The following is a 22432-nucleotide window of genomic DNA, read 5'->3' on the forward strand; positions in this document are numbered from 1 at the left end:
TTATTATTAATATTTATTGTTTAGTATTACTATTATATCATTATTTAATATTTATTTATTTTATCATTAATAGTACTACATATCTATATGTTTTATTTTATTTATTTAAATATACCAGGAAGGCTTAACAGGTAAACCCCAAATGCGCCTTCCTGGTCCACATAATTATTACATAGATACATGTAAATCTAAATATCTGACACCTATGGTCAGTATACATATATTACAAGCATCGTATTAATACGATAAATAACGATGAATAACTTTCATGTAACAATACGAATTTTATATTCGATAAACAAACACAGAGACATCTATAGTGAGCAATATGGCGAAACCTAAGATATAACAATAACTAAAGGTTCGCAACAGAAAATTGGGAAGGAAACGCCAATTTTACAGGAATCGTTTCAATGAAAATCAGAAAAATTGGCGAATTCTGATAAGAAACGATCGACCTAGACAAATCAAGGTCTGGCCAACAGCGAGACTTGGCGGTGAATCGAACTCGTAACATCAAGTACGAAATAATTCAACATTCACCACTAGACCACGCTGCTGGTTATATATATGAACGACAGGGATTGCAATATTTTCTCTATAGTCTGGAATAAAAAGTCATAATTATTAAATATCTTTATTATAAGCGGTAAATTAAACTAATACCTATAAAAATCCAGGTATTCGATTCTGTCTCAATTTTGTAATATAAATGATGATTTATTTGTGACTTTTTCGACTTCGGATCGAAATTTTTGCTCCCCTTAAAGTAGAAACTTACTGGTTAAATACTCGTAATTAATTACCGTAATTTAAAACTCTTTTAAATTTGAATATATAATATTGTGGGATTTGATGTGTGATATGAATAAATGTAATGTTGAGGGGTAATGGCAAACAGTGGTACACATGAGTGTACACTATTAGGAGTTGGAAGAACTGGGTGACGCCAACTGACAGTTGAGGAGTGAAGTAGCGGTTGTGCCGCTGGCCGGATGCGCACGCGCATCGAGTGTATACGTTATACTTCAATAAACGTGGATCATTAATAAATATCACCTTTTAATTGTCTCTCTCCTGCAATCCTCCCTACCCGAACCCTACAATATATTAATTGAATTTCCTATATTATTAATTGATCATTTACTGTATAAATTTACCGAAAATTTCCAATTTTAAAACATGAACCATCTACATTTTATTTTATTTCTTCTTCTTTACAATTAGTTATACTCACTATTTGTTCTAAATATGTAACCATAACTATAAATCTATAAAAGTGCATAAAATCATTGCTATTAACTATTACATTTACCAATAGTCTAATGAACCATAGGAGCATTCACATATTGTATACAGATCTCTTGGCATTGCAAACTATATACATACGTACATATATCTCGTATATATGTATGTACCTATACATATTTATTCCTCAAATTGTGCTCGAGATTAATATACCCCTATGCGGTGTCATCATCATCTGTCCCTTCAGGTGGCGCATACAAATATTTTAATCACGTACCCAAAGTAGACAACTTCCAACGAACAAAACACAGCACGAGCTTTAAAATAGGTTTACATTCAAACTGATTGATACAATGAATGATTTTATTTGTCAATAGCGATATCGTGGCCACCGGAAGATGGTCTTTCCCACCATGCGAGGGATCTGTATGACTTCAGATCATCATCGTGGTTCGTGGAGGCTGCCACGTCTCCAAAAGACGTGGTGATCCTGGTGGATTGGTCTTCAGCCGCTTCGGGATCTAGAGCAGCCCTCGCCAAAGCCACGGCTGTGGCCATCTTGGACACGCTGACACCCAACGACTTTGTGAACGTCTACAGATTCAACGATGTCACGGAAGAGTTGGTGCCTTGCTTCAAAAATATGCTAGTACAGGTAGATGTTTATTTTTTTTATATTTTCATCTAGATCACGTTTTAGGAAAGTACACAACAAAATGTATACGACGAGCTGTAGGTTTCATTGATCGCGTCTGAAACTTTCTTCATAAACATATTCTTTGTAAATCCGTTCGGCTCGTCCCGGAGGATAGAGAGAACTGTAGGATGGGAGGGCGTCTTATGAAAAAACTTTTCAGGCTTTGCTCTGACGGTCGAACGGACCGATGCCAGGTGTTTAGCGGCCGAAGGACTAAAATGGATTAAATCCGTATTATAGCCTCATAATCGCCTCGTGTACACGTCGAATACAAAGCAAACGAAAGTTTGTTCAGTTTCAGATATCGCATTAATTCAGATTGTACAAGACGATACAGTGGAAAATTTGAGGAATTTAATTTAAATCTGAACGGAAAATGGTAGCTTTGCTATCACGACTTTTTTATTTTTATTATTAACTTTTTTTGTTATTTATACTGATATGCATATGAATGTCTCAATTCTTGATGAAATTAAGATTAAGAGGGCTGTACACCCGAAACCTTAATTTTGTTACCGTTTATTTCTTCGATATATATATATTGAGTGTATGTATATATTGAGTGAATGCGACAGTTGACAAAATCGAGGTTTCGTATTCTACAATTTTCTCCTCCAAAACTGGATCAATTTTTAAAAAAATTTCATCATCGGTATGAGAAAGATACTTTCTGTGCATCCATTGGCGTATTTTTTTAAAAATCGACCGTTAAATAAGCACGCTGGACTCGTTTCGTGGGTGTAAAAAAGAGGCGATTTTATGGATTTTTAAAATAATTAATCAAAAAAATTAAAAAATATATGCACCCCAATGGTGGATATCCATAGCATATTAAAAAATAATTTCTCTAGTGCCATAATTGAGGAAGGGAGAAGTATAGTACGTTTGTATGGACAAGGTGCTGCTGTCTAGCCCTCTTAAGGACTGTTCACGATCTGCCTGAGAAGCACTCTCCAGTTATTTGGTCACATAGCACAAATAAGAGAGGAAATTGATTATGGTCGGTGACGTGAAGGAAGAAGAGGAAGATATAGTTCTCTGACATAATGAACCGACCAAATACGAACAGCGACAGGCTCTTCTATAGTGAGCGAATTGAGAAATAAATGTAAACAGCAAATCAGGCAAAAAAACTTCAAAAATCGTCATGAATGAGGCACACAACTGCATATACATATGTAAATAGGTACACGCTCTTTTTTAATGATTTTTTTTAAATTTAAGAGAATTCGCATTATGTACATCACATTATGTACAAGTCTAATTACTAGGATACCAAGTTGAATAGAATAAACGACTTTTTGATATTTTTTTGTATTTTTTGGACCAAATTATCAAATGAACTAATCATGCTGTAGGTGTGCTCTACGACATGGTCGAGTTTGGGTTGCTATCCAGAGAATTGGGACCAACTCAGCCATATTGGTGGCCACCACTTTGCTTCCTCCTCAACCGTCATATTAAATAGTTGTGCTAATAATAGCCACACCGTCATTTCAATCCTTTTTTCAAAATATGAGCTATTTTTTAAATTTAGGGGGGCTGGCATTCCCCTCCCACGCCACCCTGACTATGGCCGTGATTATCATTCATCATCCACTGATGAAAGTATCTACATATACAATACGATTCCATTCTTCTCCGTTGTGATTGACGCTCAATACCACCAAAACACATCAATTGGTGGTAAACACAACAAAACAATGAAACTGACAATTTTAGTACTTTAAAGGTAATTATACCCAATGGGAATAGTAATACAAAAAAAGTTAGGATCATTGTATCACCCAACGATTAAGTGCATATTGAAATTTTCCGATACGAATACTGCTAGTTGTGGAAGTCTAGTAGGCAATATTAGCGAATATAACAAACGCCACACTGTCGGCAATCCACTTTACTCTGTCGGCTAGTTTTCAAATATAAACGCCAAGTATGTCAAGTGCGCAATTGCTCGCCGTATAATAACGCACCCGGTATTTTTTAGGCAACTCCTGAAAACGTACGCGAGCTGAAGTACGCCCTGGACAGTGGCACTCCAGAGCCGTCCAACGAGGCTAATTTCACGGCTGCTTTGACCGTCGCCTTTGAGATTCTTCACAGGGTCAGTATTTCTAGTTATTATGTATAATGCACTTTTTGATTGTTTTTTTTTCTTATTTAATTTACATTCTTCCCTTCAGTATAACCGCACCAGTCAGGGTTGTCAATGCAACCAGGCGGCTATGTTGATAGCTGGAGGTGCTACAGGGGCACCGAGGGACGTTTTCCGAACCCACAATTGGCCTCACATGCCAGTCAGAGTCTTCACTTACTTGGCTGGTTCTGACGCCCCTGGTGCCACCCACATGAGTTGGATCGCCTGCGCCAATAAAGGTCTGTATTTTCGCATAATTATATTATTTTTACCTTCAAAATTGACGGCAGTTCATCAGCTGCGGTACTCATTGTTCAAATGTCTTCTGGTGTACCACAGGGTTCGAACTTAGGACCGTTATTGTTTTTGATATTCATAAATATCAACTCTAGTTTAAAATACTGTATGCCTACGATCTTAAAATATTCAATAGTAGATTTACCTTTTGTTTAAGCTTAATAACCACCATTTTATATTAATCTGAAGATATATTTATAAAAATTAATCTGACCTGATCTGAATAAGTGGTTTATATTTTGCTCATATAGTTATTATATTCTCAATTTAGGTTTCTACGCCAGAATAAATGACTATGATGAAATTCGCGACAAAGTCTTCAATTATGTCAAAGTTATGGCGAGACCCATGGTTATGTACCAGGCAGATCATCCCATACAATGGAGTCCAGCTTATATCGGTGGCAGAGTATGTTTTATCAATTGAATGTAATTATTTTTAAAGCCTGATAGGTGTACATATAAAAAATAGTATATTTATAATTTAATTTTACAGGGCAGTAAGCTTGACGATAGCCAAGAAGGTCAACTGATGACTTCTGTCACTACGCCAATTTTCGATAGGAGAAATCACACTGTAAGAAGACAATTATTTAATAATTACTTTTTCGAAAATTTACAAATAATTTATAACATTTTTCTTTTATTATACAGCAAAGAGAGGCAAATCTTTTGGGAGTGGTAGGTACTGATGTACCTATCGATCAAATTAAGAAAATGGTGCCACCGTACAAAGTACGTATTTTTTATTTTAATTTTATTATTTAATATATTATTGTACATAATTGTATGCATTTATTTGAATAAATTTTAGCATTGGTTTATTTAAATACAATATATTAAAAATTACAATCAACGAAAATTCAATTTACTGTTGGATTTTTCTTCATACATATGTATGTAGCTTGTCATACTTTTTATCAATAAATTTAATTGAATTTCCAGCTTGGTATCAACGGATATTCGTTCATTGTGAACAATAATGGGCACGTTTTATACCATCCAGACCTCAGACCACTCGTGAGTATTGCACCATAATACAAACTTTCATCAGATATTATATTCAAATGAAACTTATGATGCATTGTTATGTTTGTTTGTTTGTTTCATACAGTACAATAACGAGGAGGTTTGCAAATGATTTTATATTATTTTACTCGATCCATTAATATGTATATGTTTGTATAATATAATAATTGTATAAATTAAATTTCAGTATTCAGAAACATTACGACCTCTATATAGCAATGTGGACGTGACGGAATTAGAACTTTCCGAACACGAGGCGACTCCTAGAGAGAACCACTCGTTGCTTATGGATGTGAGTCGACCTTTGTTTTGTAAGCCACATAAAATTTAATATAGTACATATGTTTACCATTCTGTTATTGTTTGTACAGCTTCGTAGCGAGATGATAGACCAAAAAGAAGGCGAGACCGAGATAGCCATCAAAGTTCATTACGACGATATGAGGCGAGTGTCCACGAGGAGGCAGAGATACTTTTATGCTCCGATCGATGGTACGCCATTTTCATTGGCCGTTGTTTTGCCAGATGGTTATGGCATGTACGAACTGATTGCAGAGCAAGAAGTGCGACACAGTCACCTAAATGGTAAAATTTAATTGAAAAACATAAGCCTTGTAGAAAAAATCCTGCTCGTTTTTTAATTAGACCTCGTGTGCTCCTTTCAGTTACCGAATACTTCAAGGAAGCCACGTGGAAAGTGCACCCAGATTGGTTAGTATACATATTTTACTTTTAACGATTCTTATTTAAAATATTCTAAGAGTAATCAACTAAATTTATAATATTGATTATTATTCTGCAGGGTGTATTGCGAATACAGTTCAGCTAGCGACATCAAATTCAGAACACCAGAAGAGCGTGTTCTTCACTTCTTGGCAAGGGTGGGTCGTCCCGGCTGGAAATGGATGTCGTTAAGGCCCAGATCACCTGCCAGGGAAAATTCACACCACCATTTCAAAAAGCAAGAAAAGGACTCGTACTACTGTGAGTAGCAGAATTGTTGGCGACCGGTGCCTATTTGTACCAGCTGCCTTTCATCGAAAATTAAATGTTGTTCCCTTTTTTACAGGCGACAAAACACTTTTACAATCACTGGTGAGGGATATGATGGCGACTGAAAATGTAGGCGCTATCATGAGGCATCCGGAAAAAGGATCGTAAGTTTCATTTTCACGATTCGTTCAAAAATCTGTTTTTTTTATACGTTCAAAGCATGTGTCTATTTTATATAGGCAAAATAAAAAGTTTCAATATATTATATTATTAAAATTATAGAATGAAAGAGCACTAATACACCTTCATTTTAATTGAAAATATTTTATTATTATATTTTTTTTAATGAACATTTACTAATGCACTTGTCTATGCACTTTTGATTAGCCCTATAGCCACATTAATGGCTCTTCTCACCAGGTAAAGTAAACCATTGAACTGATGATACGTGTTAACCTGTAATTTTGCCAGAGCTTTAATATTGATTACAAATTAGAGGCTTTCAAAAAATTGTAATTCTAAAATAATACATATGCTCTTTGTAATATTATATTTGTCGTTTGAACATTTGAATAGATGTGTAATATTGATAAAATTACTATACATATTAATACGTTGGAAGAAGTATCGACGTAACTCACTTTGTCTATGCAATATTTTAGGTTTTAAAATAAGACTATTTATAAAAAGAAAATTTTGGTAAACTAATTAACGAGTTTGAAACAACTCTATTGATTTTTAACTACGCCACCATCTGCTACGCCTTGTCCAGAGTAGTTTTTGGATAGTATATAAGCACATATATCATAATTTTTATAAAAAGCTCCTTGGAACTGTGTAAGTATGGTATTTAAATTTAAGCATTCTTTATATTTCAGCAAAGCTTTCACAGGATTGAATTTTTTTCTTTGTATTTTTTCGTCTGGATTTTAGCGCACACTCTCCCGGGATTATATCATATTATTCGTGTGAATTTTTTAAAAACGCCAATCTTTATTTTTATATTTGAAAATAAGCAATATGTGTATTTTAAGCTATTCGGTTGAGATTTGTTGTATTACACTGCGTATAGCCTATAATATAATATTTTTTTACATACATGTATTAAACTCAGCAACATAGCTCGGTGGTTAACGTTTAATTATAGCAACTGAGGGGTCAAAGGCTGGAGCCCTAGCCCAACAGTGTTGCTGGCCAGACCTTAGATATAAGTATATGATTCCAAGTCGATCGTATCCTATCAGAGGCTACCAATTTATCTGATTTTTCACCAAATTGGTCACCTACCATCACTTTTTCACCTCTATAGTACATATTATAAGTCCAACTTTGGCCATAGGTGTCGCCTTAGGGAAACCTGTAATGGTTCTATGGTAAAATATTAAAAAAAATTAGAATACCAAGCTTACCAAGTTACTTATGTATATATTATACATACATAGTTGACAAAAATCTAAAAAAAACTGGGTAAAGTGAAATTTAATAACAAATGAAATTTAATTTTCTCAATAATTTCTTAGGTACAATGTTATAATACTAAAACAAAAAAAATTTTCTTAAAAACATCAAAAGATGAGAATTTACGCTAGATAAATGTTTGTTGTACATAAAAATATGAACTTATTTTAAAGGATTCATAAATTGTTATATAGTTTTGTGCAAACAATTTATTCATATGATCAATATTTAAAATTCATCATCAAATGCCCTCAAATTATTGCTGTGACATTTAGCATTATTTGAATTACATATGTAGGTATAAAAAGTATATTAAGTGAATTAATTATTAATAATATCAAAACTTTCATATATTTTTTTTACTTAATGAAAAGTTAGATGTATAGAAAATTCCTATCACACAATTATTTTCCTTTCTTTCCTTATAGATTAAATATAGTAATATTATGGTGCTTTTTTGATAAAAGAGTTATACTATATAAAAACAATGCTTCCATACCAATGTTTAGTTGAAGTATCGCTCGATATTCACTCACCTAAAATGATTGGCGTTTTTATGAATTCGAAAACTTCTATCAATCGTAGTGATACATTTTTTAAATAAATAATATTATTTCAGCAAAGGGTACGAAATGTTCAGAGTTACCTTGACATTTGTGGCCACAAGAAGTGGCTTGCTTAGATGGGAAGATGCAACGGAATCCACAGAAGAACCGTATGTTTCTTTTGTATCATTGGATTGAGACATCTTGTTTTCTGTATATTTATTTTGATTATATTGTTTTTAGACACTTTAGTGACTTTAACGCTAGGGCTTATGACGAGCCGTGGTACAAGCGAGCTGTGGACTATCATTCCATTGAGCCGGAAAGCTTTGTATTTTCAGTACCTTTCAGGGAAGATGGATACCCAGAAGGCGTGGAGCCTTTGGTAATGGCCACACACGCAATCTTCATCGAAGACAAAGGACACAAAGCCCCAACGGCAGTTGTAGGATTGATGTATGAATTAGATACTCTCTCCAAGCACTTTGTCAATATCACTTCCACGGTGAGTGAATTTTTTTCTCTTTCCAATTGCTGATGATATGATTTTATGATAATTTTTTTTTATTCTTCATCCAGTGTACGGGTTCTAGTAACTGTAAAAAGAATTGTGCTTCTCAAGATTTGGACTGCTACGTGCTGGACGACAATGGATATGTGATTCTGTCCGAAGAGAAAGGTCACACTGGTCAATTTTTCGGTCAAATCGACGGTACCATCATGGATTCGTTAGTTCAGGATAGAATTTATCGAAAAATGCCTCTGTTTGATTATCAAGGACGATGTCCCAATGGGAAAAATCCTTATAGTGCCAAAGGATGTAGGTTAACATCTGTAAGTATCTCATTTTTGTTCTTGTTTGTGCTTACACATCAAAAATATAAAAGGTATGTGTTTATGCACTTAGGCTTTTATAGTTTTGAGTATGATAGTTTCTCATAATATAATCTGCATCACAGAAAGGTTCACCTTAAAGTACATATCAAATCAGGAACACTTTCCTTGTCTAATATAAATTATTAATATTTCCTATTGAATTGTAATATGTATCTTTAATATTTTTTCAGCCAATGAGACCATTACACTGGCTGATAAAGTGGACGTGGAGTATAGTGACACTCTGGTCCCCTCTCTGGCAAACAACTCAAGCTAGAGCCCATTCTTACGGACTCGACGACAGTAAATATCCTCAAAACGAAATCAATCAACACAAAAAAAGACTAGAAATAATACTAACTAATCAAATATTCTCGTTTTAGTGACGTATCCAGTATACAACGACTATGACGAAAATGAAGAACCTGAAGAATTTTCACCGGTAGATATTCCACCGGTAATAATAGGACCTGGTTTGAGTGGCGGATTGGGATCAACTGCAACTACTACCGGACCGTGGATTCCACCAGCTCCAGGATCCGCTTCAGGCTCTCCAGGATCAGCACCACCACCCGATCCAGCGTCTCCTTCCATACCTCCTGGTGGAGCAAACGGAGTCAGAGCTTGCGACAAACGAACAGATCTGTACGTTCTGCAAGCCGATCGACTCAACATGAGCCAACCACTGAAGGGCAAGTTGACTAATTGCCATGTCACTGGATGCGAACGGTAATTTCAATACCTTATGTTATATAATTCACACAATTGTCTTGCAAACTATAGATTTTTACATTTGTTGTGTAATTTTCAGACCGTTCAGTGTGCAAAAGATACCACACACAAATCTGATACTACTAGTGGTGGACACACTTTGCCCTTGTGGAGCTAAACAACTGGGAACTGGCGCTAGGGAATTGCCTCCTATTGGATCTTGTCGTATACCCAATAGTCTGTTCAGGCGTCGACCACACAAATGCATCAACTACCATCCAGAGGTATTGTTTTTTACTGATAATTAGATGAAAGCTTTATACACGCTTATTACTATGTCCAAAAACCTCAAAATTGATAACAAATAAAATTTGGGGAAGGAAAGGCAGCATAGCGGATAAACTCAATTTATATTTTCCCATGATCCCGCTATCGAGTTACCCCTGAGCGACATATAGTATGGGGGTAGGGCGAGTGTGATGACTGTGTTGGTAATGCACAACTGTTTATTTCGGCAGCCGGGGAGGAAGTGAATGTTTTCCGGCGAAACACTGATTTTTCGGCCAGACCTCGGGGTTGCCACAATTGTATTAAACTTGTACAGTATTAAATTTTGAAATCATATTCAAATAGTGGTGACATAGTGAGTAGAATGGTTTTTGACGATTTGATGAGGAAGCGTTTCAATAAGTAAATCAGATAAATAGGCAAACTCTAATAGGAAACGATCGACTTGGAGTCCAAATATTGATAATTTATATCCCAATCTGATCAGCAGCACTACAGATAATACTCGGAATATATTTCATTTATTTTCGAGGTCAACCCACGGGATCAAACCCGGCAATCTTTCGGTAGTTACCATTAACGTGACCACCAAGCTATATTGCTGGCTCATCTTCAATCCAAAAATTATTAAATTCTGTAAAAGGATATTTGAAGTAGAGTTGTTTTTTGAACAAGTGCATTTTCACAGTGCTGAAATTCGACTGTAATTATTGCTTCTTCTTTCCTTCACTTATGTATATATTATATATAGAACTGTGGCTTATAGTTATTCTCTCATTCCTCGTGGCCTCCGTTTCTTAAATTCACTGGATGGCGCCATTGACATTTGTCACATCTCTCGTCATTTTCTGCACCACTTCCTAAGTTACGGAAGTCGCGACCAATTAGAACGGTTGAGTTAGTTTGATCAGTTCAGAATTTTTATGTCATGTTTATTTATTTTTCTTTTCTTCTATTTATGTATTTTTACTTGTATTTCATGTACTTTTTTCCTTTTGTCCTTTCTTAATCTTTTTAGCACACTCGTCGCTTTGGAGCAATCTGTTAGACGAGTGTGCTTGATTAATTGGTGTATAATAAAATAAAATAAAAATTTAGAAACTACTAGAAATAAGGAAAGGCATATTCACAATAGTGTTTAATAAATTGAAAAATCAATAGATATAAAAGAATATTAGACAAGATAATAGTACTTAAAAGTGATATGTAATTCTTAAAATTTCAGGAAATTGAAATCCAACTGTGTGGTAGTTCAAATTCACTGCTTTCGTCGATGCATTTACTAATCGCCGGAATAGCAGTGCTGTTGGTCACGTGATCTCAGCACCACCTCTTCTGCCAACATTAAATCCATCGTGAAAGTCCACCATTAAAAAAAAAAAGACCACAACCACCAACTTACTCAAGAAACGCACACAGTTATGGCCTCTTCGAATGAAACTTGTATATGTAATAAAAACGCAATAGCATTATTAAATTATCTAGCAATGCAAAGAGTACCGTTGAAAAATTCAACGATGCTAAAGCGTCAACAGACCCACTATAATGAGAAAAATTAATTGATAAATTAATTCGAATCGTGAATTTAATAAAGGAGCTAGACCTGAGCTCAGGCTCGGGTCCAGTCCCGTGCGGGCAATCCACCGACAGGTGGACGGCCCATGGTCGTGTACATAAAAAAATATTACATATATGCATATACCGTGTCGAGAGACAAAATTAAATTTTATAACATTTACGTATCATCAAATGAAATCAATATAGGATTATTGTCGTTTGAAATCAAATCCATTTTATCTTTGTTAACAAAAAAAAGGCAAAAAAATTTTTTGAATGTTGTACGTAGCCTAGGTGAATTCAATGTAATCTGTAATTTTCATCATAACCGGTGTAATTTGTAAATATGTCAAACTTCGTGGTTTCGTTCATCATTTTAACATCAGCGTTTCTCAGCATGTTGTCTTCATCTACATATGCATGTAATTTGTCAGTGCATACTATACTACGACTGTTTCACCTTCACAAGATCTATTACACATGCAATATATGTATGTAATACAATATTACATACCCGTTTGTGTGTATGTTTGACTTTCGATATATATATAAAAGTAAACGCTGATTGATACACTAATAGTTGCATATATCATAAATCGTTTTGTGTATTTCACACGTCACATGCATGGCGATACGATCGGACACACTTTTCTCGTTAAAGTTCATAGTAAATATATTATTATTTCGTTCTGTTTGAATGTCGTTTACGTGTATAGTTGTAAGCAACAACATTTCCACTTGAAATTTCATTAAAAAATAAACAAATTGGTAAAACTTTTCCTATAGCGAATATGGGCCGTATACTCGGCATCATCAACAACGTGTAAAGAAAAGCTACATATATATTTTAACAATGTAAAAAATGAATTTTTATAAAGTAAGTGGTGCTTTTTTTATTTTTTACTAATGTCATTAGATTTTGTAATGATGAAAAAGATGGTTTCCCTGATGGACAGTCAAGTGTTTTATGCAATGTAGCAATAATGAACGCATAACTCTTACGCTCTGCCTGTTTGATTAATATAATTTGATTAATTTTCATATAAAGTCAAGACTGATGGTTTTGCAAAAGTCACCAACGGATTCCACTACAAATCCTGTTTAATTTAAAGTGATGATTTTGCTTTTTGGTTGGCATTTTTTTATATACATACATACATGCATATATACATTTATATACATATATATATATATATAAAATATTAAATAAAAACAGTGTACTGTGTAAAGTTATCCGTTCATTGTTTGTGTATTAATTATCGCTTAATGTATGTAAGATGGATTATTAAGTAATGCACCAAGAGCACTTAATTCTGCACTTTTCATTGATAGTTAAGATATATTTTGTATGTAGCTAAAAAAATATTAGTAAACCGATACACTATCGTAAACGTTCACCAATCAACTATTGTATTTCCAATTAGCTAATTGATTGTTTTTGTTATTTACTTGTATGACCAATCTATGTGTGTGAAATTTAAATGAGTTTATTCTCTACAATATAAATATATGTGTATCATATTTATATTTTGAAATGAATATATCTTTATTTAAATATACAATAAATATCATAATCATAAAAAAAAATACGGAACGCTTACATTGGCAAATATCATCGTAACGAAATTATTTGTGATGTAATTTCGTTCGAGAATATTGCTCAGGTTCAATCTAATGTGTTCTATAGAAGAATACAAAACTCGGACGTTTGTATGTATATAATGTATAAACCGGCGTGTTTTTAGTGTAATTTATTTGCCAGTGTAAAAGTTCATTATAACGTTCAAGTTGTATGTGTTTAGGACAATATCATTTTAAAAGTTAAAAATTGGTATTTATTGAAATTGTTGATTCAAGATTTTTAAAGAGACAAAATCTATTGTTGGTTACGTAACATATATGTTTCTTCATTTTTACGTTATGTTGTAAATGTATAATGTTCACTTATTAAATGTAAGAGCATAATGTCATATTGACAATAATAATTAAAAGAAAAAAATCATACAAAGAGCTGTCCAACATCCGAATAATAATAGTTTAGAATTTAAAATGACAAATTATTCATTCCAATTATATGATAGATATAAATTCTTAAAGATGTGCATGTCATCACGTTAATTTTCATTTGTCTTAATTAGTAAGAGCTCACAATTAATTAAAACTTTAATATTTCTTCAGACAATAACAAGTAGATAATAATAAAAAAAAAATGATTGCAGATCGTTTCTGTAAGTCTTTATAGATTAATCTCGTTTTGCTCTTCTCATTGTAAGTTATATATTGGCACTTTTGAAAAAGCAAAGTGATAATATTGTATTCGTCAAAATGTGTGGAATCGTGTATCTGAAAGAGATGAAAAACATATTTTTGAAACTGTTTGTGTAATATTAAATATGCTAAGAGAGGTAATGTGAATTTATCAATAATTATTGTTTCCAAACTTGATAATACGAGCGAGCTGTTCACATTATGATAATGCTTCAATGATCGAAAGTGAACGTTTTGAAATATCAATTGACAAAATTTTGATTGTGTTTCTATGGCAATATTGTCAACACAAATTTGAGCAAAATATCCAACCGATTATGTTATATCACATGCCTACTATTATTACAACATACATAGAAAAGATTTTTTATAAAGCATATTTAATATTTACATTTTACTTCATATTGATTCAAAGAATAATAGAAACACGCACCACTATTGAATAATATCGGTACATTTTTATACTCGATAGCATAATGTTAATTTTATCAAATGAAATTGAAATATGTAAAGGGATTTAAAAAGTTGTCAATTGATAATTTAAACTATAGTCAGAAAAGGGGGGGGGGGGGGGGGTGAGTGAGTTGTGTGGAATTTTGTATGACAAAATCGTTTTGAATAATCATCGGTGATACGAAACGCAAAAGGGTGACGCTTTTTGATAGGCATTTTGAAATTTTTATATGCAATATTGTACTCTTATATCTGTTTAAAGTTAACTACATAAGTGATATAAGCGCAAATATATAATTCTGCAATCCTACCGACGACACTTCGCGTTTTTCATTAAAATTCTCTCTCAGTCGTTCGTTTTGTTCCGTTCTTTTGATCCCAACTGAATCCTGCTAGTTATATAACTATATTATATTATAATCCTGCGTCACTTAAAAAGAATAGGAGCGAACAAGTCCGTCAAAAAGTCGGAATTTGAGAAAATTATTGAAAAAAATGGCTATTGTAAAAATTGTATAATGCAATGAATTTAGGCGTAACCTTAGTTTTGTTTCAAATTAAATTACACATTTGATTTTATTTTTTATTAGATTTCTAGACTCATTTCTTTGTTGATTTGTATTAAAAATATATGAAAGGATGAAATTTATTAGTATTCAAATATCTGAAAAGCATTCAAAATGTTATCGTTCACTTTTCGTCATCGCGAAATAGGTGGCCCAAATTTACAATTATATAAAATTTACAATTGCCTGAAAATTGCAATAAAAATATATTTTTTCGAAATACTTTGTTTGCGCACTATTCCAATAGTAATTCGATCTATAGTTTAAGATTGTATGTGATCAGGGTTTGTATATTGTTTTGACGTTGTATTATATTTAATTTACAAATGACAAAACTTTGAAACTTATTTTCGCAAAGTACATATCTACTACGTACATGGAAAAATACACACAATATGTTATGTCAAAATTAAATTTTCACCCGACAGAACATCGCCAAAGTATGCAAGTTTTACTTTTGCCTCTGGTCGGGTGATTCAATCTTATCGGAAGTAATAATTGTAATTATTATTATATCAATTTTGCAGCATATCAAATGTTATGGGTTGTTACTATTCATATACATACATGTCACGTATTAACAATAATAAAAATGTGTCATATACATATTAGATAAGTTAATTGTACACATAAACAAATACATACATAAACATACACACCCACACATACACACACACATACATACAGACATAAACAAGTGTTTAAGTGCGCTACCGTAAACAGTCACACGAAAATAATATACTAAAAAATCTATTTTAAGCGTATGCATATAGGGAATAATTTTATCAAAGGCCTGTCTCTTGTGACTGCTTGAATAAAGCAAAGTCTTCCATTAAGTGAAATGTTTAACGAAGCTAAGATAATTAAGTTAACTATTAAAATTAATATCTACTTACGATAAATAATAATCCTTAATTAGTTAAAAAAAACTCTAGTATAAAATTTATTCGTTTTGTTAAAAAGATATATTTATACAGGAATAATATATATTTCTCTGTGATCGATTTAAATCATCACGTTTCACTCCTCATTATTACGATTCACTTCATGAAAATCATCAGTAAAATTTGTGTATGTCTTTTGTTTCACATTTTATTGATAAATAAAAATGTGAGAAATATCTAAAAATGTATGTCTTCATAACAATAATAATGAACGTGAACATATCACGAAACGTATAAATCCAAAATGTATAATGCTTGTATCAAATATTAAAATTTATCAATTTTAAATGTACGTATTGTTTGTTTTATGCCAATTTTCTAATTTTACTGATGTACACCTTCATGATTTTTATAAAATAAATTTTTTAAGTTAAAAAAAGTCTTTTCATGTATATTCAACATCTACATATGTATGACGTCAACATTATAATCCTTAGCCTTCTACTATCTATTCCAATCTTCTTTCATTTCTGCCTACATATAATTCAGAAATGGTTATACGTTAAAATAATTAAATAATAATAATAATCTATTAGTTAAAATAATTAAATAATAATAATAATAATATTTTTGTGGCGGCTCGCTATACGACATGGTCGAGTTTGGTTACCTTCCTGCGAGTGGGGACCAACTCGGCTGGGTTCGGAGAGCGGCTACTCACTCTGCCTTCAGCTGTCATAAATAAAACACGTGCATCAACATCCCAATCGTCTCATTCGTCCATCCCCCATATTTTATTTAAAATAATTAAATAAAATAATAATAATAATTAATTAAATAATAATAATAATCCCAGTATTCAATTACTTCTTTTGTCCATCCGTCATTCTTCTTCTTATGCCAAATCCATATTCAGACATACATATGTAGATGACTAACGTAGGCAAACAAGCTGAAACAAATTTTCAAGTCCTAGTCCCATCCATGACCTGCTGTTCTGGAACCAAGAGAGCTTCTTTCTCCCTAAGTCATCCATCATTAACCAACCCGAATGTGATCTTTGCCACCTCAGTGAGCGTAGGTTTACAGATATTTGTCCATTAGGTTATCAGATCTATTTGTAGCGTGGGTTATCAGATATATTCGTCGGATAGCCTGCGCTCATCATTATTTTCATAATTGGATGTGATTTTTGAGTGAAATTTTGATCTTCTCTTCTTTTCGGGCCTCAAAAGATGTTTTGTATTTATGGCTGGTACTTTTTTTTATTCTAATGGATTTTTGTTTTATATTTTTTCTTGTTTTATTATTTAGACCATTGTGGCGCATTAGGTTCTTCCTATAATGCCTCTGTGGTTCAAAATTATAAATAAATTAACTTGTATAGTCTAGGTGTCCTTACCATTACCAATTTAATATTTTACTTAGCAGATATACAACTAGCGTGTTAACCAAACCCAACCTTTTTGTTTTTCCGTGAGAGTGGAAAACCTTGCATAGGCCTCCCGGGCCCGAATTCCAAGGGGAGTGTGAGATTCTTACTCACTAAAAACCCCTCTCTTTCAGCTGCTGCCGGACCCGCACTTAAGCATTACCAGGCAGCAACTAACCTTGCGCAATGCGCTCGCACAGGAGACAGCAGGGACCCACCTCAGGTCGCGGTGCTCTTATCGAGTCCTACGACTCAGAAGCGGGCCCCTGGCGTCTCCTTTCCCTTTCGGACTGCAACTTCTCCCCGATCACGGAGGCAGCAAAGGCCTCCCAAGCCGACCAGCTCCCTCTGTCGCGGAGCATGGAACCCATTACCATCCCCGTCCACAGCGTTTCTTCTTCTCTCGGGGCGTCCCACGTAGGACAGTGAAGCAATGTATGCTCCGCGTCATCGTCAGCTGCCTCACAGTGGTGGCAGCTTGGTGTTGCTTCTTTCCCTATCTTGTGCAGATAGGTTCCGAAGCAACCGTGTCCTGTCAACAACTGGGTGAGGTGATGGGTCAGGTCGCCGTGTGTCCTTCCACACTGTGTCCGCCATTATCCGCCTAGTGCGCTCCACTTTAAGGGAGTCACACCAGACGGGAGAGCCGTACAAGAGTATGTAGTGGACCACTGAGCTCAGGAGTTTCCTCCTAACACTCTTAGGCCCACCCACATTTGGCATGAGGCGGGCTAACTGACAGGCCGTCACGTCCACCCTGGCGGATGCCCGCTCCACATGCTCCGTAAACCTGAGCTTTTGGTCGAGCTGGATTCCGAGGTATCGCATTGAATCGCGGAACGGCACCTCAAAACCCTCCAGCCGAAACCTCTTCGTCTGGTGAAGAACACTGCCTCTGTCTTCTGGACTGCTAATTCCAGCCCAGCGCGATCTAGCCATGTCTTCACCCGATAGAGCGCGTCATTGCCGCAGATCTCCACGCTTCTGAGGGATTTCGCAACCACCATGATTGCGACATCGTCAGCAAAAGCAACGGCGCTGGCACCCTCCGGGAGCTCCACCCTCAGTAACCCGTCATACATAGCGTTCCACAGGACTGGTCTGAGGACAGAGCCCTGCGGGACATCCGACGAGAGTCGCCGCGAGGAGAGATCATCGGTAGTGCCGCACCGATACTCCAGCAGTCGGTCTTCAAAGTAACTCTCCAGCAGTCTCGTCAGGTAGCGGGGCACCCGATAGTCCTCCCCGACGGCTCTTAGGATATTATTCCATCGAGCCGAGTTGAAGGCGTTTCGGATGTCCAGTGCCACCAGAGCGACATGCTTGCTCCGCTTCACAGATCCTTCCCATACCGATCGTACTGTTCCGACGACATGGTTGACGGCGTCGATCGTTGATCGGCCCCGCCTGAATCCGTATTGAAGCAAGGAGAGTCCCGTGGCGTCATCTTCGAGGAACGGCTGAAGTCTCTGGTGAGTCAGTCTCTCCAGGAGCTTCTCGAATCCATCGAGCATACACACCGGCCTGTAAGAGGACGGTCCCACCGCAGGGCTCTTCTTAGGTATTAGCACGAGCTTTTGCCTCTTCCAAGCCCCGCCGAAGGTCCCCTCCCGCAGGCACGCATTGTAGACGTCGAGTAGGACATCGGGGAAGGCCCTCCCTACCACCGAAACTATTTCGTTCGGGACTCCACCCGGGCCCGGAGCTTTGTGGGCCTTAAGGCCCTTCAGGGCCCGCTCCAGTTCGCCCTTTTGGAACAGCGGGCATTCCTCACCATCAGTTGGGACGTCGAGCGCTCGCGCTTGCTCCAGGTGTTCCGGAAAGAGCCCATCGACCACAGTTTTCAGATTCTCCGGGTCGTCGAGATAGGGATCGGCCGACCGACCGCGCAGCTTCTGTCGCACTATTTTGCACGGCAGTCCCCACGGATCGGTGTCGACCATTTCACACAGCTCCCGCCAGCACTTCTTTTTAATGTCCTTGATGGCACCCTTGAGTGCCTTCCGCGCATGTCGGTACAGTTCATCCGCCTCCAGGGTGTGCCCTACTCTCTGCGCACGCCTTCTGAGGGCGAGGCAACTCTTACGGAGCCCAGCTATGGTGTCGTTCCATCAATACACCGGCCTCCTCATAGTGCCACTCCCTCTTCGAGTCATTGCAGAGTCACACGCGCATTTGGTTAGCATACCGAGCGCCTCTACCATTGCCTCGGCCCCGGAAGCAGAGTAAACTGTGCCCCCGCCAGCAGAGAACGTCTCTTCGAGTGCCAGGACATCGAGACTGCGGATGCACCAGCCAATCTCGTTGGCGATTGGGCTCCCGCGACCAGCCGAGGCACCCACGATCTCATACCAGATGTACTGGTGGTCGCTGTGCGAGTAGTCGTCCAAGACCTTCCAGTTGTTGATTCTGCCCACAATACCGTCGTCAACGAAGGTGACGTCAACGACGGAGCCACCGGCTCCCCTGCGAAACGTGAGCTCATTGCCCACGTTTGCCGGGGTCAACTGGAGGCTAGCGGCCAACTCGCTAAAGAGGCCTCCCCTTCGATCCGTGATCGAAGACCCCGAAAATACTGACTGGGCGTTGAAGTCTCCGGACACTACGATAGAGATTCTTCTCTTGACTCCTCTGAGATGAAATTCAAGACGACCCAAATCGTCTTCAAACTGTGGTAGGTCCGAGTTCGGGGAGAAGTAGCAGCTGTAGATCCGCAGACCCGCCAACTCAACCCAGACAAACCCACTCACCGCCGGATCAGATGAGCCGATTACTCGATGCTGGGTCGAGGGAACGTAAATACATAGCTGCCGTGGCCGAAGCATCAGAGTACCAGGAACTAGTTCTGTTCCTCCACTGCTCCGACACAACAACAATGTCCGCCACTAACTCGACCGAATTCTGCAGCAGAAGATCCTGAGCGGCACGGCAGTGTCCCAGGTTTATTTGGAGGCCTCACACCGTGCGCTTCCGAGACGATGGGTAGCACTCAGGCCCATCTTCGCGCATAGAGCACAGTGTGGCGAGTCGCTGCACTCCGCCGCTTTGTGCCCCGTTTTGCCGCAGCAGTTGCAGAGCGAAGACCTATCTTCGCCCATGCAGCCAGCAGCAATGTGTCAAAGGCTCGACAGCGGTAGCACTGCTGCAGGTCTACTTTTTCTCTTACCCTGCACCTGAGTCCGACTCGAGCGCGACCGTCCTTGAGCAGCGCGTCCGTCTCGGTGGTACAGGGCAAGGTCACCGTGCAGGTGAGCGTACATCCTGAGGCTGGGCGCAGCCTCTGCACTCGCACCTGCTCACGACAATTGGTGCCAAGTACCCGTACGAGGGCATCCTCCACGTCGCGAAATTTGAGACCCTCATAAAGGTCCTTGATGAAACACTGGCGGGTGGAGAGCGACCGTCGGACATCCACCGCCAATCCAGCAATCTCTCTTCCTGTCAAGCATGAGGGTGCCCTTCCTGCCTCTTCAAATGGAGCGGATCTCCGGGGGCTTCTCTTCGCCTTTCCCCCATTCCGTTTCATTCACGGCCTAGAGTATGGCCGCGTAAAAGAACGGATGGGCAGTGGCACTCGCACCAGAACCCTGCACGTCAGCACATTTCACGGGCGTGATGATGAGTGCCTCCGTCTTCTCCCGCGGTTAAATCGAAATCTTATGGTTTTTTGTTTTAGTTTTAGGCGGCAGTGGGGTCGCATTCTTCATTTTTCGCATTTCGGGGTCGCATTTTTCACAGCAGGGCTACTCGTCTTCTTGCCGTCCGTCTTCTTCTCTGGGGAGGTTTGGCAGCGGGATTTCTTTTCTTGCCAATTCTTTATTTTTTCCGAGTGGGCATCGATAGATGCCACCATTTCCATTATCTCTCCATGCACGTTTTTATGCTATGTAAAAACTTACACAATGCTTTAATTTCTTTTCTCATTTCCTCAAATACTTCCTTTATTTGAATTGAACAGCTGTCCAGCCGACCAGAGCACCACTTGGCCGGCTAAGCCTATAATACACTCAGGGGGTCGGCATGCCCACTGAGGCCTCGTTAACGACCTATTATTAAGCGTCTTCAGGCAATGCATCCCTCAACACGATTACACATACCTTGGATTGAAGACGTGGTTTGCTTTGGGTTAGTCCACCGACGCCTATCCGACATCCCACCCGGATACAAGCCTATCTAGCATCTCCCCCCACTAGATGTTACGGCAGACTGTAAGCCCCCTAGCCACGACAAGGACCGAACCGTGTAGGAGGACACAAAACGTACTAACCTCACCAAACCGAACCCAACCTAACCTAACCACCACCCGATTCAAAGAATTCGACATTGCAAAATAAACACAAAACGTGCTTACCTCACTAAACCAAACCCAACCTAACCTAACCATCACCGAAGTCAAAGAATTCATCATTGCAAAACAAACACAAAACGTGCTAACCTCACAAAATAATACCCAACCTAACCTAACCATCACCGAATTCCAAGAATTCGACATTGCAAGATACACACAAAACGTGCTAACCTCACCAAACCAAACCCAACCTAACCTTAAAATCAGCGGATTCAAAGAATTCGACATTGCAAGATATTCACAAAACGTCGTAACCTGACCAACCTAACCCAACCTAACCTAACCATCACCGGATTCAAAGAATTCGAAATTTCAAGATACACACAAAACGTGCTAACCTCACCAAACCCAACCCAACCTAACCTAACCATCACCGGATTCAAAGAATTCGACATTGCAAGATTTTCACAAAACGTCCTAACCTCACCAACCTAACCCAACCTAACCTAACCATCACCGGATTCAAAGAATTCGGCATTGCAAGAAATTCACAAAACGTCCTAACCTGACCAACCTAACCCAACCTTACCTAACCATCACCGGATTCAATGATTTCGACATTGCAGAATACACACAAAATGTGCTAACCTCACCAAACTAAACCCAACCTAACCTAACAATTGGCGATGATGGCTGATTATTTTGG

General features: G+C 37.5%; 1 protein-coding gene across 1 annotated transcript in view; it reads left to right on the plus strand.

Annotated features, from left to right (window-relative positions):
* stol (voltage-dependent calcium channel subunit stolid) overlaps positions 1-12082 on the plus strand; it is a 106000-nt gene extending 93918 nt beyond the window's left edge. Inside the window, exons 5-25 of the mRNA XM_077440123.1 lie at positions 1626-1903; positions 3933-4049; positions 4129-4321; positions 4651-4787; positions 4875-4955; positions 5033-5113; positions 5324-5398; positions 5493-5507; positions 5595-5699; positions 5779-5992; positions 6073-6118; positions 6210-6391; positions 6477-6564; positions 6788-6820; positions 8478-8573; positions 8647-8908; positions 8983-9237; positions 9471-9582; positions 9663-10008; positions 10091-10274; positions 11504-12082. Coding sequence (XP_077296249.1) covers positions 1626-1903; positions 3933-4049; positions 4129-4321; positions 4651-4787; positions 4875-4955; positions 5033-5113; positions 5324-5398; positions 5493-5507; positions 5595-5699; positions 5779-5992; positions 6073-6118; positions 6210-6391; positions 6477-6564; positions 6788-6820; positions 8478-8573; positions 8647-8908; positions 8983-9237; positions 9471-9582; positions 9663-10008; positions 10091-10274; positions 11504-11596 — 2993 coding nt within the window. The 3' untranslated portion in view covers positions 11597-12082. The remainder of the gene's footprint in view (positions 1-1625; positions 1904-3932; positions 4050-4128; positions 4322-4650; positions 4788-4874; positions 4956-5032; positions 5114-5323; positions 5399-5492; positions 5508-5594; positions 5700-5778; positions 5993-6072; positions 6119-6209; positions 6392-6476; positions 6565-6787; positions 6821-8477; positions 8574-8646; positions 8909-8982; positions 9238-9470; positions 9583-9662; positions 10009-10090; positions 10275-11503) is intronic.
* The last annotated feature ends 10350 nt before the right edge of the window (positions 12083-22432 follow it).

The sequence above is a fragment of the Arctopsyche grandis genome, chromosome 10, assembly GCF_051622035.1.
Source record: "Arctopsyche grandis isolate Sample6627 chromosome 10, ASM5162203v2, whole genome shotgun sequence".
NCBI lineage: Eukaryota > Metazoa > Arthropoda > Insecta > Trichoptera > Hydropsychidae > Arctopsyche > Arctopsyche grandis.